The sequence below is a fragment of the Podarcis bocagei genome, assembly GCF_964188305.1.
Source record: "Podarcis bocagei genome assembly, chromosome: 11".
In the NCBI taxonomy this organism is placed as follows: Eukaryota; Metazoa; Chordata; class Lepidosauria; order Squamata; family Lacertidae; genus Podarcis; species Podarcis bocagei.
The window spans coordinates 63,085,479-63,103,881 of NC_138136.1; the positions used below are offsets into that span (position 1 = coordinate 63,085,479).

The 18,403-nt window shown below is 45.2% G+C and overlaps 1 protein-coding gene and 1 long non-coding RNA gene across 2 annotated transcripts in view; one reads left to right on the forward strand and one right to left on the reverse strand.

Annotated features, from left to right (window-relative positions):
- Nucleotides 1-18,403, reverse strand: part of LOC308597395 — a 228,871-nt gene that overhangs the window by 105,195 nt on the left and 105,273 nt on the right. The gene's annotated exons all lie outside the window — the stretch shown is intronic.
- Nucleotides 1-18,403, forward strand: part of DNAI1 (dynein axonemal intermediate chain 1) — a 158,045-nt gene that overhangs the window by 38,238 nt on the left and 101,404 nt on the right. Inside the window, exons 10-12 of the mRNA XM_081212844.1 lie at nt 5,110-5,194; nt 7,223-7,340; nt 10,478-10,521. Of these exons, the coding sequence (XP_081068970.1) occupies nt 5,110-5,194; nt 7,223-7,340; nt 10,478-10,521 (247 nt within the window). The remainder of the gene's footprint in view (nt 1-5,109; nt 5,195-7,222; nt 7,341-10,477; nt 10,522-18,403) is intronic.

Consider the following 18,403-nt stretch of genomic DNA (forward strand, 5'->3'; position numbering starts at 1 on the left):
TGTATAAACATGACTGAGCAGAAAAAGTTAAAATTTCCAGAGGAAAATATTCTTTTGAATTATGTACCTGTCATATGGAATTTGGCAACTGGACAACGTAAATGGATTATTTTGTGCCCTTACTATGGCCAAAAGACATATGGATGCACTAGAAGGATAAATCTATGTCCCCCTTCAGTCAATGGATTGAAAATATGACAACCCTCGCAATTTATGAACGGATTGCTTGTAGGCTATGTACGGACAAGTATAACGATATTTGGAACGTGTTTATAAAAAAATATATCTGGGTATGAATAACACTACAGTGGTACCTCGGGTTACAGATGCTTCAGGTTACATACACTTCAGGTTGCAGACTCCGCTAACCCAGAAATAGTGTCTCAGGTTGAAACTTTGCTTCAGGATGAGAACAGAAATCACGCAGCGGCAGCGGGAGGCCCCATTAGCTAAAGTGGTGCTTCAGGTTAAGAACAGTTTCAGGTTAAGAACGGACCTCTGGAACAAATTAAGTACATAACCAGAGGTACCACTGTATCTATGTATTTGGATAATAGTAACATTGATATACCTACATACGCGGGTGGCGCTGTGGGTTAAACCACAGAGCCTAGGGCTTGCTGATCAGAAGGTTGGCGGTTCAAATCCCCGTGATGGGGTGAGCTCCCGTTGCTTGGTCCCTGCTCCTGCCAACCTAGCAGTTTGAAAGCACGTCAAAGTGCAAGTAGATAAATAGGTACCACTCCGGCAGGAAGGTAAACAGCGTTTCCATGCGCTGCTCTGGTTCGCCAGAAGCGGCTTAGTCCTGCTGGCCACATGACCCGGAAGCTGTATGCCGGCTCCCTTGGCCAGTAAAGCGAGATGAGCGTCGCAACCCCAGAGTCAGTCACGACTGGACCTAATGGTCAGGGACCCTTTACCTTTACCTATATACTAGACAGGCATATATGGAACTGTAGTTGTTTGCATATATATCGCTATGATATACCTTCCCCCTTTAATTTCTTTTTTATTTCTATTTTATTTTGTTCAACTGAAATATTTATTAATAAAAAAGTGATTTAAAAAACCACAGCACAGACAGTTCAGTATGGGTGAATCTTCTCAAGTTAAGGAGCCCAGCAGAGTTAAGTTCCAAAAGCACAGTCAGGGACGGAGTAGAGCAGGCTTCCTCAACCTCGGCCCTCCAGATGTTTTGGGCCTACAACTCCCATGATCCCTAGCTAGCAGGACCAGTGGTCAGGGATGATGGAAATTGTAGTCTCAAAACATCTGGAAGGCCAAGGTTGAGGAAGCCTGGAGTAGAGTATAGATGATGATGATGGTGATGATGATGCTACTCTTGCAACTTTTTTGGTTAGTATTGTCGCGGAAGACAATGGAAGAGTGCGCCTTCAAGGATGAAGTCAAATCTTTGGAGAGTTATAGCACTTGCTGTGGCTGTAGAGACTGATACCGGAGCAATGTTGAGCATTTTCAGCTCACAGTCCATGATGGTTGGACAACCCAGGATACACGGTCCTGACGTTCCAGCTTGCTAGGGGCAAGAGGGTTTGTTTTTTGCCTTGTGCAGTAGTTCTGTCCGCTTGTCGAGTGATACTCTGAGCTAAATTTTAATTGATTAATGAGTTTTGATATCTTGATTTCAAATTTCCGCAAGAGTAAAAATAATCTGGAGCAAGCATATATTCTTACTTTTTGATTATGCATGTCTATATTTCATGGCAAGCATCATCCTGGAAGAGGCATTCATCTTTGAAATATTTGCCCTAGGATCATTTGGTATTAGGCACTCACACTTCAATAAATTATAACAGGTTGGGGAGCTCCACTAAGGCTGCAGTCCTAACCTCCCTTTCCTCCTGGGAGTAAGGCCCATTGATTTAAATAAGGCTTACTTCTGTGTAGGATTAGGATTGTACTGCAAGTCTGTGGCTTCTCTGGGCAATTCTGATTCCACAAAAAGAACCCAAGCGGATGTTAAATGTGATAGGTTTCCAGACAGCAGATGAGTCTGTCAGTCTAGTCTTGGAAGTGTCGTGGATATCGGTCTGCCAAGGGTTAGTCTGACAAGATTACAGAATTGCTTCTTATGGATAAGATGCCTGCAGAGATCAAAGCCAACTGAAATGTGACATTCTTGAAAAAATGGTTTCCATTGATGAATTATGGAGCCTCGAGGACAGAAATATGGAGACAAACCAAGAAGATTATGCTTCAGGTTTTCCCCCAGTGTTGCTCACAGTAGTGCTTAATCGTATAGAAGTCATAGTTTATGGAAGTTTGTACAAGCGCAAAGTTATCTCTGTTGCTCCAGATTCAAGATATAACACAGACGCCCAACTTAGGAACAGACTCACAGACTGAATCTCAGCACAAGACCCCGGGCTGCTGAACTGGTGTGCCTTAATCACTTTTATAGACGGAACTGTGTTGTTATCATAGCAACTGTCCTGCCTGACCTTGTACCTGTTAGCTTATCTAATCCATGGAGTCCTTTGTGCCCGTGAAAGAAACCAACCCCTTTCTTCATGAGACCAGGGCCCTGCAGTATCTGATTTCTTTCCACAGGGCCTGTAACACAGAGCCTTTGGCTTGGAATCAACTTGATCCCCTCCCCCTCTATCCTTTTCCCTTTCTCCTTCTGTGATGGAACTCCTATTTGGGGACTTCTCTGGCTTTTTTCTGGCCCATGTAGGACCAGTCTGGATAGTTGGCCTTGGTGAAGATTTGACTTTTTTTTATTTTAATGATGTTTATTGAGAATTTTAGAATTACAAAAAAACCACAAAGAGAAAAAGAAGGAAAAAACAAGAAACAAATAGCAATTAAACAATACAAATCGGTAAGAATCAAAAGCAAAAAGCAAAAACAAAACACATAACACATCAAAATCAGAAAGCAAAAATAGGCCACAAATATTTAAAAACAGATCCAATATTCCCAAATCCTTAACTGTCATTACCTTATTTCATTGACCTCCTCACACCTCCCTTTTTTGTATTCTAGTTGTTGATTGTCACAGCAAATCCTTTCCATTTTTCATAATATTCTGTCATTAAATTACCTTAATCTATTTTAACTTTATCTTACCATAAAGAACCCTAAAACTTAAATCTTATTTATACCAATTTCTCATAACCATAGCATATTCTTACATAGTTCTTTTTAACATTTCTGCTAAAGCCAAATAATTTCGTTCCAACATTTTTCTAATACTCATTAATTTTAGAAAACATTCCTAAGTAGAATTTTTTAAAACTTTCTTCCAATCTTTATCCAACGTCTCTTCCTCCTGGTCTCGGGTTTTGTCAGTCCTTTCTATCTCATCCATCTAGTTCATTAACCTGGTAACCTTATGTCCGAGGCCCTTAAGTCTCTTCCATGTCCCTTCCGCAGATCTTCTTCATATTTATACCTGTACTTTACTTTGTCTTCTGCTCCTTTCACTCGTGGAGACTCCAGCTTGGCAATATTTTTGTCCCTTCTCGACAGATCAACCCCTTCTCCATAGTCCACACTGAACTCCATGTGGTATTTAAAAGCATGTTTCAAGGTCCCTCCAAAGTTGAGGAACCCCACAACTCCAAACTCCTCCCGGCCCAATGCCAGACTTGAAAAGTCAAAACATCCCTGCATAGGGGGGGTCTATCCAGCCCCCCCATCTCCAAGCCAAACAAGACTCTATCTCTCCAAATCTGGCTTTTTCCAGGTTCATTCGTCAGGTCCAACAACTCATGTTCCTGCTGGGCCACAGTTCCCTCCATCTCTGCCTCCCGGGGTCCAGCCGCAACCTCCTCCCTCATCTGATCTGACCTGAATTGATTCCTGAGTGGGTTCTATATAGATACCCACTACCTGCCCAAAATTTCTGATCGCAACAGTCATCAAATCCGTCTTCTCATGTAACTGTTCCAATAAAGCACTTGTCTTGCAGAAAGCACGCACCAGAGCCTCCGAGTACATTGTTGTACAAGGTCAAAGTCTAATCCCACAATCTTAATCTATTGCAGCTGCATAGCTCCCCAGTTCAGATTTAATAACAGTTTCACAAGCTCCCTCTAGGGGAAGAACTTCTATTTGTATCCATCTCTCTTTTCTTTTTCTTTTTTTAAAGCAGATCTAACAACAAAGCAGATCTAACAACAAAGTTTCCTTTTTCAGATATTTTGTCAATTTTTCCCCCTTTTAACTGCGAAGGAGAACAATGGAATCACTATGTTTCTCTTCTTTTAACTGTCTGTCAATAACGTTTGCTATAGTCAGTGAACTCCGAAAACGTCTGTCCTGACACCCCGCTCCCAGGTTCAAGACGGTGGAAAATTGCTTTCTTTACACACTCTTCTGCAGTCCAGAAAAAATCCCCCCTCTTCTCCTGCTTCCAAAGGGGGTTAGTAATTTTAGATGATGAAAGTTGATCCTTTACAAACAGTTTTCTAAACTCTAGTTTGCCATGTCTTTGCTTTAATCTTTCTACAAAAAGCGGAAGGCTGACTTCCTGTTTAGACCTTCCCGCTTCGGTGCCAAATTAAAAAGAATTTCTTAGTCCAATTTTCCGTTCTACTCACGGGTCGTTGTTTAGAGTCCAATTGTCCAAATTTAACCTACTCACGGGTAGTTGTTTTTGTAGCCAGATTGTAGCCAGATTGACGTTTTCATCCCCAAAAAGTTTTTGATTTGAGTTTCTACGGAAATGTTGTATTTTAATTTTGTTTTTAAGTTGTATTTTAATCAATTGTTTTATATCTGGTGTTAACCGCCATGAGCCCAGTCTTGGCTGGGGAGGGTGGGGTATAAATAAAATTTATTATTATTTATTATTATTCATGTCCAGTTCCTCCAACAGAGAGGTATGCAAGGGAGTCCAGCGGCAGAGGTCTTCCATCTAATTCCTCTTCTTCTAGCACGGCAGGGGTATGCAGTGGCGTAGTGTGGGGGGTGCAGGGGGGGCCGGCCGCACCAGGCGCAACATCTGGGGGTTAGGGTTAGGGGGCGCAAATCCACGGGTTAGGGGGCGCAAATTACTTGCCTTGCCCCAGGTGCTGACAACCCACGCTACGCCACTGGGGGTATGACCCTTCTCTCTGTTTTGTTTTTTCCTCCCAACAGAGTGATGACGTCACCAAGGTGACGAAGGCAGCAAAGATCGTGGAGCGGATGGTCAACCAGAACACCTTTGATGACATTGCCCAAGGTGTGCAACACCTTTGGAGTAATCAGGAGTCCCGTTTTTTTGTTCCCATATTTTGTTCAAATCACCGCAAATCCGCACTCTTCCAGTTTCTAGCTCCTACCCTTTCCTCCCTCCTTAACAGTTCACCGATGAGCACCAGTGAATGTGTGCAGTGATGTAGCAGGATTCTCCAGGTTCAAATGGATTCCCCTTTGCGCTGTGATTTAATTAAATGTGTGCATGTTCATCAGTAACAGAAGAGTGGTGGTGGTGGAGTAGAGATTGCATATGCTCCCAGTCTGAAATTAAATTTGAGAAATTATCCGAGTTAAACCGGAAAGCAGGCAGAGTGGAGTGGAGTGCAGGGCAGAGCAAAACAAACCCATAGCACAATAATACTGGGATGAAGGAGGGGACATCCTCACCTGGCAGCTGGGTGACCTTTGGCCAGTGAGTGCCTCTCAGCTTAAAGTACCTCACAGAGTTGTTGTGGGGATTAAATGAGGAAGGGGAGAGAACCATGCTGCCCCTTTGAGCTCGTTTGAGAAAGCAGTGGAATGTAAATGGAATAAATAAATAAATTCACTTCATCCCTAATTTTAACAGGACACATCGGGGGGAAATGGACTTCCCACATTGCAGCGGGTTGGGCTAGATGACCCTTGGGGTCCCTTCCGATTCTCTGATTCTTTGACTCTCAGCTGTCAGTGTCTGCTGCACAGTTCTGCTGGATCTCTCAGCGGCGTTTGACACCATCGACCATAGCATCCTTCTGGACCCTCTTGAGGGGCTGGGAGCTGGGGGCACTGTCATACAGTGGTTCCGCTCCTTCCTCCTGGGCCATGTTCAGAAAGTGGTGGTGGGGGATGAGTGTTCAGACCCCTGGGCTCTCACTTGTGGGGTGCCTCAGGGTTCTGTCCTCTCCCCCATGCTTTTCAACATCTACATGCAGCCACTGGGAGAGATCATCAGGGGCTTTAGGCTGTGTGTCAATCAATATGCAGATGATACCCAGCTCTACCTCTCTTTTAAATTGGAACCAGTGAAGGCGGTGAAGGTCCTGTGTGAGTGTCTGGAGGTGATTGGAGGATGGATAGCAGCTAACGATTGGAGGCTGAATCCTGACAAGACAGAAGTTCTGTTTCTGGGGGGCAGGAGGCAGCCAGGTGTGGAGGACTCCCTAGTCCTGAATGGGGCAACTGTGCCTCTGAAGGAGCAGGTGAGCAGCCTGGGAGTCATTTTGGACTCACTGCTGTCCATGGAGGCACAGGCCAATTCTGTGTCCAGGGCAGCTATTTACCAGCTCCATCTGGTACGCAGGCTGAGACCCTACCTGCCCGCGGATTGTCTCCTGCTTAGACTACTGCCATGAGCTCTGCGTGGGGCTACCTTTGAAGGTGACCCGGAAACTACAACTAATCCAGAAGGCGGCAGCTAGACTGGTGACTGGGAGTGGCCGCCGAGACCACATAACACCAGTCTTGAAAGAATTACATTGGCTTCAAATGCAGCATAGGCATAGAATGTCTCTGAGCTCAATTCAAGTGTTGGTGGTGACCTTTAAAGCCCTAAATGGCCTCGGTCCAGTATACCTGAAGGAGCATCTCCACCTCCATCGTTCTGCCCGGACACTGAGGTCCAGTGCTGAGGGCCTTCTGGCGGTTCTCTTGCTGCGAGAAGCCAAGTTACAAGGAACCAGGCAGAGGGCCTTCTCGGTAGTGGCACCCGCCCTGTGGAACGCCCTCCCACCAGATGTCAAAGAGAACAATAACTCCCAGACTTTTAGAAGACATCTGAAGGCAGCCCTGTTTAGGGAAGCTTTTAATGTTTGATGCATTACAGTATTTTAATATTTTGTTGGAAGCCGCCCAGAGTGGCTGGGGAAACCCAGCCAGATGGGCCGGGTATAAATAATAAATTATTATTATTATTGTTGTTATTATTATTATACCTGAGTCAAGTGAAAACTGGCGCTGACCGTAGATCACGTTGGCCCAGGTGTACATGGATCAAAAACCTATTTCTGAATGTGATTGTTCCCCTTCCTAGATTTCAAATACTTCGAAGACACGTCTGATGAGTACAGAGATAACCTGGGGACCCTCCTTCCACTGTGGAAGTTTCAGTATGATAAAGCCAAGAGACTGGCAGTCACTGCCCTCTGCTGGTGAGTCGATTCCATGCAGCTTTCAATTGCTTCATTAAGAGCGCTTCGAAAGGAGGGCATGCCTTTAGTATCGCCTGGGTTGCTTTTGCTTCATTGCTTGGGGATTCAAACAAAATTTTGTGCAGAAGTGGTGAAAGAGAACTGCTTAAGCTACCCAGTTAGTACACAGCCTCCAGTCTTCCTTTTTTAATGTCACTGTAATACACACACTTTTATGTGTTTGCTTGGCACAAATGGGCTTTTCTGGAATGCATTTGTGAAAGTTAGTGTAACATTCCACCAGCTCATATCCCTGGCTTGAAAACAGCTGCCTTCAGGTGACCACGCAAAGACATTTTTGCAAAAGTTAAAGGGACAATAAAGCAGAGGTGGCTTATTAAACGGCCTCGGCCCAGTAGACCTGAAGGAGTGTCTCCACCTCCATCGTTCAGCCCGGACATTGAGGTCCAGTGCCGAGGGCCTTCTGGCGGTTCCCACAGTGTGAGAAGTGAGGTTACAGGGAACCAGGCAGAGGGCCTTCTTGGTAGTGGCGCCTGCCCTGTGGAACACCCTCCCATCAGATGTCAAAGAAATAAACAACAACAATAATAATTTATTAATTATACCCCGCCCATCTGACTGGGTCTCCTCAGCCACTCTGGGTGGCTTCCAACCAAATATCAAAAACAATACAGCGTCAGACATTAAAAACTTCCCTAAACAGGGCCGCCTTCAGGTGTCTTTTAAAAGTAAAATAGTTGTTTATTGCCTACCTGACATTTAGAAGACATCTGAAGGCAGCCCTGTTTGGGGAAGTTTTTAATGACTGATGTTTTAATGTAATTTTAATCTTTTGTTGGAAGCCGCCCAGAGTGGCTGGGGTAACCCAGCCAGATGGGTGGGGTATAAATAATAAATTATTATCATTATCATTATCATTATCATCATCATCATCATCATCATCATTATTATTATTATTATTATTTATTATATACCAGATGTTGCTGAACGAAATGCATACCGTGATTTGTTTAAATCACCAATTGCAATATGTAAATGTAATCCCTTAATTAATCAGTGTAGTTGTTTAGTTTAAAATCCATCGAGATGTTCTACAGATCTTCAGTTGGTTCAGAGTCTCAGTTATTATAAGCCCATTTAAACATATTTCTGACAATACGCGTCTTGCCCTTTCCCTCGGCTTCTTCTTGTCCTCCAAGCAAAAGGGAGACATTCTTGTTGGCAGGGGGAAAGGGGGCACAGTCTTACGGTTTGGGGTCCTTCTGACAGCCTGTTCCATGGCCCTGGGATCCCACAGCTAATCCAGGGGGTGACAGAAACAGAGGAAATCATTCTTTGTGTTCATCCCAAAGAAAAAATACGAGCATAAGACGTGCCTGCTGGACCGGCATCCTATTCTCTGGGAGACTCAAAAGCAGGATTGGGGCCCAAGAGCTCTCTTCCCTCCTTTGGTTTGGGCAAAAAAATCCTATTTGGTGTGTGGTTCAGAGACCATACCTTGCCACATTCTTGCTTGATTCTTCCCCCTGGTGTGCACAAATCAGCTTCACAGCAAAAATCACACATTGTTGTATTTTAATTAGCTAGTTAATTAATTTGGCTCTCTGAAAACTGTCAATCGACATAAGGAGCAACAGTCAGCAAATACGCTTGATTGGTTAGCATATTCCTGAACAAGCAACAAGCACATTCCACATGGACAAAATCCTCTTTAAATTGAAGCAGAGTTCAGAATTTGAGAAACATCTTTCCTGAGTGTCCTTATTAGTTAATCCTGTCAACAATATTTCCTAAATTCAGTGGTTTTCCAGGAAATAGCCAGTCTCGTTGTTTTGCCACCTACCGCCAGGATCATAGCATTCCTGGAAATTGTAAGGTTATTTCTTTTAGGAGCATAGGTAAGATGTTTTATGCTGGGTTTGACTGTCCATGTGGCCTTGTGTTGTCTCCGCTGATGGCAAGTTCCTCTGTAGACTCTGTGGTGGAGGCCTTTCGGATCACATTATACCAGATCCTTTTAAGCTGGAGATATCAGGGATTGTACGTGGAACCTTTTGTATGCAAAACATTCATGCACTCTAAAGGAAAGGGTAAAGGGACCCCTGACCATTAGGTCCAGTCGTGGCCGACTCTGGGGTTGCGACGCTCATCTCGCTTTATTGGCCGAGGGAGCCGGCGTACAGCTTCCGGGTCATGTGGCCAGCATGACTAAGCCACTTCTGGTGAACCAGAGCAGCACGCGGAAACGCCGTTTACCTTCCTGCCGGAGTGGTACCTATTTATCTACTTGCACTTTGATGTGCTTTTGAACTGTTAGGTTGGCAGGAGCAGGGACCAAACAACGGGAGCTCTATTCAGTGCTTTTTTTCCTTAAAAAAATGTTTAGGGGTACTCTCATTTTCCTACTCATATTGAAATACTGCCCCTCAATGAGGCCAACCTTAGATTCACAAAATGTTTAGGGGAATGTGTATCCCCAGAAAAAAGCAGTGTCTCTACTACTGACCAGTGGACGCTGGCTTTAATGAACTGTGCCTCCATCTCAAAGCTTCTAGCAGCCGATAAATCTTCCTAACAAGCTGAACTCGAAGCTTAGGGAAGCCAAGTCAGGAGGTCATAGAGGCCTTTAATATCAAATATGAATGGGTGAAAAAGGATGTAAATCTGGATCTGTGCTCCACATCCATAAGCACTGGGCGAGGGTCCCCTATTTTTTCATCTGGCTTAAAATATTCCGGAGGAATTTTCCAAAGTGCCTGAGCGCACAAGGCCCACATTGACACACCGCTGTTCATAAGTGTCTCCAGGAACACAGTCCTCATCTGTAGACCCACAAAAGTCCATTCAGATGTGAAGGAAATAAGCAGCTATCCTATCTTTAAAAGACATCTGAAGGCAGCCCTGTTTAGGGAAGTTTTTAATATTTAATGCTGTATTGTATTTAACACTCGATTGGGAGCCGCCCAGAGTGGTTGGGGAAACTCAGCCAGATAGGTGGGGTATAAATAATAAATTATTATTATTATTATTATTATTATTATTATTATTATTATTATTATTAACGTGCACAGTATAAGCATGTGTCGCTGCATACCATTTAGGTGGCTTAAATGCTAATGGCCCCATTTTTCTTACAGGAACCCCAAGTACAAGGATTTGTTTATCGTGGGACACGGCTCTTGTAAGTTAGTTTGAAAATGAAACGATGGAGATTCTTCTTAACTGATAGTGCGAGGAGAGCTTTTCAAATGGTGTACCTGCCAGGGCTGATGCGTTTCCTCCTGGACCACTTCTGACACATAGGACACTTTGTCTCTTTCTTCTCTGTGCTGTCTGCCGAGTCCGGCTATCCTTACTGCTCCTTGCCTCTGGGCTTTTGGGGAAGGCATGGTTAATGCATATCAAAACAATCTTCTTTTTTCACTTGCTGAGCAAGCTGTGCTCACGGCTGTCAATACTGAGCCTTGCTTCCTGGACCAAGGAGGGGGCGCAGGGTCTGGCTCGATCCCTGACAGCCACATATCTTCACCCTGGCACTTCCAAGGATCTGGAGCCAGGCTTGTTTTGCTTCCTTCTCATGCTACTCTAAAATGTCAGAGCGAAGAAGCAGAATAGCTTTGTGCTTGTCTTGGTGTGCAGGTGCACAGCCTGGGAGTCACAGTTGTCCATGGAGGCGCAGGTCAATTCTGTGTCTAGGGCAGCTGTCTGCCAGCTCCATCTGGTACGCAGGCTGAGACCCTAACTGCCCGCAGACTCTCTTGCCCGAGTGGTGCATGCTCTGGTTATCTCTGGCTTGGACTACTGCAATGCGCTCTACATGGGGCTACCTTTGAAGGTGACCTGGAAACTACAACTAATCCAGAATGCGGCAGCTAGACTGGTGACTGGGAGCGGCTGCCGAGACCACATAACACCAGTCTTGAAAGACCTACATTGGCTCCCAGTACATTTCCGAGCACAATTCAAAGTGTTGGTGCTGACCTTTAAAGCCCTAAATGGCCTTGGTCCAGTAGACCTGAAGGAGCATCTCCACCTACATCATTCTGCCCGGACATTGAGGTCCAGCACCGAGGGCCTTCTGGCGGTTTCCTCCCCTGTGAGAAGTGAGGTTACAGGGAACCAGGCAGAAGGCCTTCTCAGTAGTGGCACCCGCCCTTTGGAACGCCCTCTCACCAGATGTCAAAGATAAAAACAACTACCAGACTTTTAGGAGACATCTGAAGGCAGCCCTGTTTAGGGAAGCTTTTGCTGTTTAATAGATTATTGTATTTTAATCTTTTGTTGGAAGCTGCCCAGAGTGGCTGGGGAAACCCAGCCTGATGGGTGGGGTATAAATAAATTATTATTATTATTATTATTATTATTATTATTTTCTGCTGAAACCCGCCCAACTTTCCAGAGAAAACCTGCTTTCTTTCCTTTCTGACGATTGGCATTTGTTGTTATCGTAAGTCTTTACAGTGGTGCCTCGCAAGACGAAAAGAATCCGTTCTGTGATTCTCTTCGTCTAGCGGTTTTTTTCGTCTTGCGAAGCAAGCCCATTGAAGGATTAGCGGATTAGCGCTATTAGCGGCTTTTAGCGGCTTATCTGCTGATCGGATCAGCTGATAAGCGGCTTAGCGGCTTAGAAAAAGGGGGGGAAGAGGGGGAAAAAACCAGCAGGAACTCGCAAGACATTGTTGTCTTGCGAAGCAAACCCATAGGAGATTCGTTTTGCGAAGCACCTCCAAAACGGAAAACTCTTTCGTCTAGCGAGTTTTCCGTCTTGCGAGGCATTCGTCTTGCGGGGCACCACTGTATGTGTGTACGCCTGTTTTGCTCACTTGGCGGCATGGACAGGCACATGTAGCGTAAGGAAGTTATGCCGCAGACCCCATCTATAACCCCTCCACACCCAACTCACAAATGGAACCAGAGCACAAGGCATTAAGGTGCTTTCTGCTGATCCTGTCATTTCTCTTTGGGACAGTCAGGAGAAGCAGAGGAGCTGTGCTGCTACGCTGTTGAAAACTTGTCCGGATGAGCCCATAAGAACCACCACCTGCAAGATGAGGCCCATAGGCTGCTCAGTCCAGTATCCTGTTCTCACAGTGGCCAACCCAATGCCTGTGTCAAACCAGCAAGCAAGATTTGAGCACGAGAGCACTTTCCCCTCCTCTGGTTTTCAGCAACTAATACAGCCAGCAACCATTTTCTGCTGGGGTTCTTTTCCTGCCCCCCACTCACATTCCTTCCTGCCCTCTTCCTGGTCCAGAACAAAAGCAACATGCAAACCAAAACACAGCCATCCTTGGAAATAGACGTTTACCCAGATTTTGAAGTGCTGTTCTGCAGCCAACTAATGTGTACAAAAAAAATGCATATACTAGACTAAAGATATGCATATGTGTATATGGGAAAGATACAAAACAAGCAGGCATAACGTACAAAAATGGGTTGTTATTAGGGGAAATTGTTTGCAGAAATGTGGGAAACCAGTGACTGCAAAAATGAGAAACAGAGAGAATCCGAAATGGACAGATTTCCCCATCCTTACCTGAGGCTTTGGTGAGCCACTGCCCATCAGACTAAAGCAGGCCTTGGCTTGATTGACAGACCATCTAACCCAGTTACAAGGCAGTTTCATGGCTTGGCCACAAGACAGGTTTCCTCTGACAGCCATTTGGCTGTGTGGTGAGTTGCACTTTGAGTTGGATATTTGGCCAGGCATAGCTTCTGGTTGTGCGAAGGAGCTGGGAGATGCTTGGTTTGGGAAAGTGAAGGCATTGCCCACTGGCAGGGCGACCACCCTGATGGTGTCGTAAGGTCTTCTGAATCATCATTTGTTGTTGTTTAGTCGTTTAGTCGTGTCCGACTCTTTGTGACCCCCTGGACCAGAGCACGCCAGGCCCTCCTGTCTTCCACTGCCTCCCGCAGTTTGGTCAAACTCATGTTGGTAGCTTCGAAGACAGTATCCAACCATCTCGTCCTCTGTCGTCCCCTTCTCCTTGTGCCCTCCATCTTTCCCAACATCAGGGGCTTTTCCAGGGAGTCTTCTCTTCTCGTGAGGTGGCCAAAATATTGGAGCCTCAGCTTCAGGATCTGTCCTCCCAGTGAGCACTCAGGGCTGATTTCCTTAAGAATTGATAGGTTTGATCTTTTTGCAGTCCATGGGACTCTCAAGAGTCTCCTCCAGCACCAGAATTCATAAAGCATCAATTCTTCAGCGATCAGCCTTCTTTAAGGTCCAGCTCTCACTTCCATACATCACTACTGGGAAAACCATAACTTTAACTATGCCGACCTTTGTTGGCAAGGTGATGTCTCTGCTTTTGAAGATGCTGTCTAGGTTTGTCATCGCTTTTCTCCCAAGAAGCAGGCATCTTTTAATTTTGTGACTGCTGTCACCATCTGCAGTGATCATGGAGCCCAAGAAAGTAAAATCTCTCACTGCCTCCATTTCTTCCCCTTCTGTTTGCCAGGAGGTGATGGGCCCAGTGGCCATGATCTTCGTTTTTTTGATGTTGAGCTTCAGACCATATTTTGCACTCTCCTCTTTCACCCTTATTAAAAGCTTCTTTAATTCCTCCTCACTTTCTGCCATCAAGGTTGTGTCATCTGCATATCTGAGGTTGTTGATATTTCTTCCGGCAATCTTAATTACGGTTTGGGATTCATCCAGCCCAGCCTTTCACATGATGAATTCTGCATATAAGTTAAATAAGCAGGGAGACCGTATATAGCCTTGCCGTACTCCTTTCCCAATTTTGAACCAATCAGTTGTTCCATATCCAGGTCTAACTGTAGCTTCTCTTCCCACATAGAGATCATCATTAGAGCAGGCTAAAGACTTTCCTGACTGATTGCTGGAGGTTGCAGATTAGCTTCTGCGAATCAGCCTGAACGAATTCTCTAATGCAATCCCTTGTGCTAATACATTTCCAAAGCATAAAGCATCGCTAGGCACGTGTGAAGCTGACGACCCTCATTAGACTGCACGGCCTCTGAACAAATATAGCACATGGAGAATAATGTCCCAAAGTGTGTCGTCAATCCTAGCCAGGAGCTGGATTGCGGTTCAGTCATTTAAGTTCTTCAATACTTTGCCTAATTTCTTCCAGGCCAGCCAGTATATCAATTTCATTTTTAATTGGCCAGCAATGTAGCCCTATCCTGTGGCATTTATGAACAAGGAGAGAAATAAGCAGATGGAGCCTGAGAAAACTGCACTGCAGCGAATTACAGGCAAGGAGCGTGGACTAGCATTGGATCTGCACCCTCCAGTTGGTGGCAGTAGATCACTATGGATCCCTCACCTGCCATCACTGATGCCTGTAGGACTGGTGGCCCCTCCTCAGTGCTGTGGGGCTGTGACTCTGCCTCTTCCCCCATCTTATTCCACACTGAGAGTGAGGAATAAGCTTACCTACCTGTCCATGAGGGCTAGGAACTTTTATTTTTTTGAGATTCCTGGGAGGCTGAATTCCCATGCCCAGTACCATGTTATAATTTTTCTTCCATTGTTGAAAATGCTGCTCTTTGCTTTATAAACCAGTTCTTGTGGCAAAAATGGATTGCCTGTCTCACTCCCAATTCAAGTCCTGGGCATATAACCTTTAAAATACATTTTGGGAATTCATGTTGCGTTTCTTTGGGTGCCCTTTTACCCTCAAAAGAGCCTCATGCTTCTTTGTGCCCTCGTCATTCCTGGGATGATTTCCTTTTAATCATGAACTGCTTCACGAATGCAGACACAAGAATAAGGAAGAGTTCCATTCAGAACGTCTTCCAATGCTAAGCGTATTAGGCAGCCTGCAATTTAGTGAGTGGTTGTTCCCACTTCGAAGCAGGGGCTATTTTTGCTCCGGAAAGCACCTGTATTTCAGTCGTAAGGCTGCTGAGTGCTGGAGGAATCCCTAACAATGTGCCTTTAGAGGAGCAATAAGAACCTAGGTTTGCAATGAAGTGCTATAGCCTTACAGCAAGAATGTGCTGTTCCAGTCACTGGCTGTTTGTGTTCAAATTATCCTGCAATTTCAATGCACTTTACTGCTCCCACACAAAGAGGAACCTTCCTGTTTATCTTTGCTTCTAACATGGGAAGACTCTTCGCAGATGGAACAAAAAATTGAGCTGAGCTGCTGGTTCCAGCGAACATGACATGGAGCTTATTTCATTTATTCATCTTTTATTTTGAACAGTTCCAACTTTCTTTTCATCACCGCCAGTCTCAGCGTACAGGGCAATTTAAACTCATCCAGAGTAAGCAATCCTAATTAAAAAGCCACTTGCCTTTCTTGTTGTGTCTAGTTTGGATCTGCTAATATTGGACCACCAGTCAATCTATATTGTCTACTTTGGCGTTAACTATCCTGCTGCCCTCCTGATGTTTGGGACTACAGTTCCCATCAGCTCCAGCCATCACAGCTGATGGACATTGCAGCCCATCTGGACGGCAATAGATGGGTGAACTCTGGCCCCTCTGACCTGCTAGCAGCAGACCTTTCCAAGGTCTGTCAGGTGTCTTTCCCAACCTGATACCTAAAGTCGTCTTCTTTTTTTAAATGGAGGCGCCATTGATTGGATTTAGGACCTTCTGCTTGCAAAGGATGTGCTCTGCTACAGACCCTTCCCTATGGAAGGAGCAGAAATGCCTGGAAAGAACATCGGTGGTGCCTGAAGATCTGCCACAATGGCCCATCTAGTCCAGCCAGCCAGAGGCCCCAAAGGGAAACCCGCAAGCAGGATTCGAACACACGAGCACTGCGTCGATCACTTCTGTGGCTCCTACTGTCTTGATACAAACTGATGGACAACCAGAGCCCCCATACAGATTGTGTAGGTCAAATATGGCAACGCTGCAAAGCTCCCACGCTAAGGGATGGATCTTATTATTGAAATTGAAATACCTTATTGTCACTTGTACAACTTGTATACAGTGAGATTATACGAGCACCCCCCCCCCACTCAGCTCTCTTAGTCTTAATTCCCCTCATTTACTGATGCACACCCACCAAATCTGAAAGTCAGTTGCCCTGTTGTTATCTTTTCCAGCAGATTCACGGGACATCCCATAATATCTTGTGCTGTATTCACCACCCTCTGTAGGCACTTCCTATCAGTTGATGACAAACCAGCGTCCCACACCGTGATGCACTATGAAAGGACACTTTCTATTGTGGACCGGAAGAAGGAGATCAGATGTTGATTGACATTGTTCTTCCGCAATACTCCGAGGAGATGGAGTCTCTGTTGGGCTTTCTTAACCACCTGGGTTGTATTGATTTTCCAAGTAAGGTCTTGGAATAGAATCTCAAGATAGAATCTCAAGTTTCCACACTGGCCTGTGTGTTCACTGAAGACAAATGGAAAAGGTTTTTTTTTTGTGGGGGGAGGGAATGACAAGAGCTGGAGGAGGGCGGATTCAAGCTGGGCAGCATGGAAGCTGCTTGAAGGAGATAATTTCATGCTCTGAATTAACCTAGATCAGTGGTTCCCAATTAGCATGTTGCTGATAATACCAAAGTTGCAGGTTCAACCCCTGTATGGGACAGCTGCATGTTCCTGCCTTGCAGGGGGTCGACTAGGTGATTCTCAGGCTCTCTCCCAACTCTACAATTCTATGATTCTATGATCAATAGTTCTTCCTAGTTATTTCCAAGCTACGAGGGGTGGGAACTTGCTTATCTTAGAATCATAGAATCATAGAATCATAGAGTTGGAAGAGACCACAAGGGCCATCGAGTCCAACCCCCTGCCAAGCAGGAAACACCATCAGAGCACTCCTGACATATGGTTGTCAAGCCTCTGCTTAAAGACCTCCAAAGGAGGAGACTCCACCACACTCCTGGGCAGCAAATTCCACTGTCAACAGCTCTTACTGTCAGGAAGTTCTTCCTAATGTTTAGGTGGAATCTTCTTTCTTGTAGTTTGAATCCATTGCTCCGTGTCCGCTTCTCTGGAGCAGCAGAAAACAACCTTTCTCCCTCCTCTATGTGACATCCTTTTATATATTTGAACATGGCTATCATATCACCCCTTAACCTCCTCTTCTCCAGGCTAAACATGCCCAGCTCCCTTAGCCGTTCCTCATATCTTCTTTAAACAAAGGTTGGTTTTCCCGCAGCCATATTCCAATCAAGTGGTGAATCTGAGAACACAGAAAATTTCACTTGTCTCTGGCTAGAGAGAAAAAGAGAAGGAAGCAACTTTCTTTCTGGTCTGCCCCCAGACATTTCAAGTTTGTTGCACCGCAGGCTCCTTCCTCTGTGTGCAAATCTCACCTGTCATATTTCTTCAGCTCACTCTGGAAAGAGCAATTTCTTTTCCTTCTTTAGAAGGCCTCCTTATCGCTTTTCACATGCGGCTCCCCAGCTGACGAGGATGCAATCCCAAGCCGACTAATTCAGTTCCAGGCCTTCGCTGCTTTGCATCCAGAGCTTCGGCTTCAGATAGGCTCTGGGGCTTTGCAGAGATTGCTGCTAATCTCGGTTAATTTGTCGGGTGATGTTCAGTGTACTGTTTTGTGCAGACGCACACACATGTGTACATGGGAGCTTGTGAGAAAGCATATTCCCAGTGAATGGCTATGTTCACACTTCACTGTGTGAAGTGCACTGTGCATTTGATGTGTTTCCAATGCTTCGCTTTTAATCTGTGCTCACACAATATTCTCCAAAATGCATATGCGCCCTGTAGTTTGCACAAAATGCTACTGCCCAATGACTTTTCTCTCAAACTAGCTTCACGTTGCTTGGATGCCTTAAACCACTCAATTTCTCTAGCCAAGCTGTGAACACCTTTGCATGGGATAAAGCCCCGTCCCATTCCCTTCAAACCCACCAAAAACACAGAAATGAATTTAAACACTAAAGAGGCCTTGCCGGGGTGAACAGTTAATGTGGAAAGCTGTGAAACGGCACTGGGGAAAAACTCCAGTAACTTCACTGTGCTCTAAGGCAGTCACACGAACACACCACCAATGTCAGGGGAAAGGTGGTTAAAAGCTGGCAATCTGCAATCAGCTCACTGTGGTGTTTGGCTGTGATTGCAATTATCAGTTTATCTAGCCTTACATAATCAGC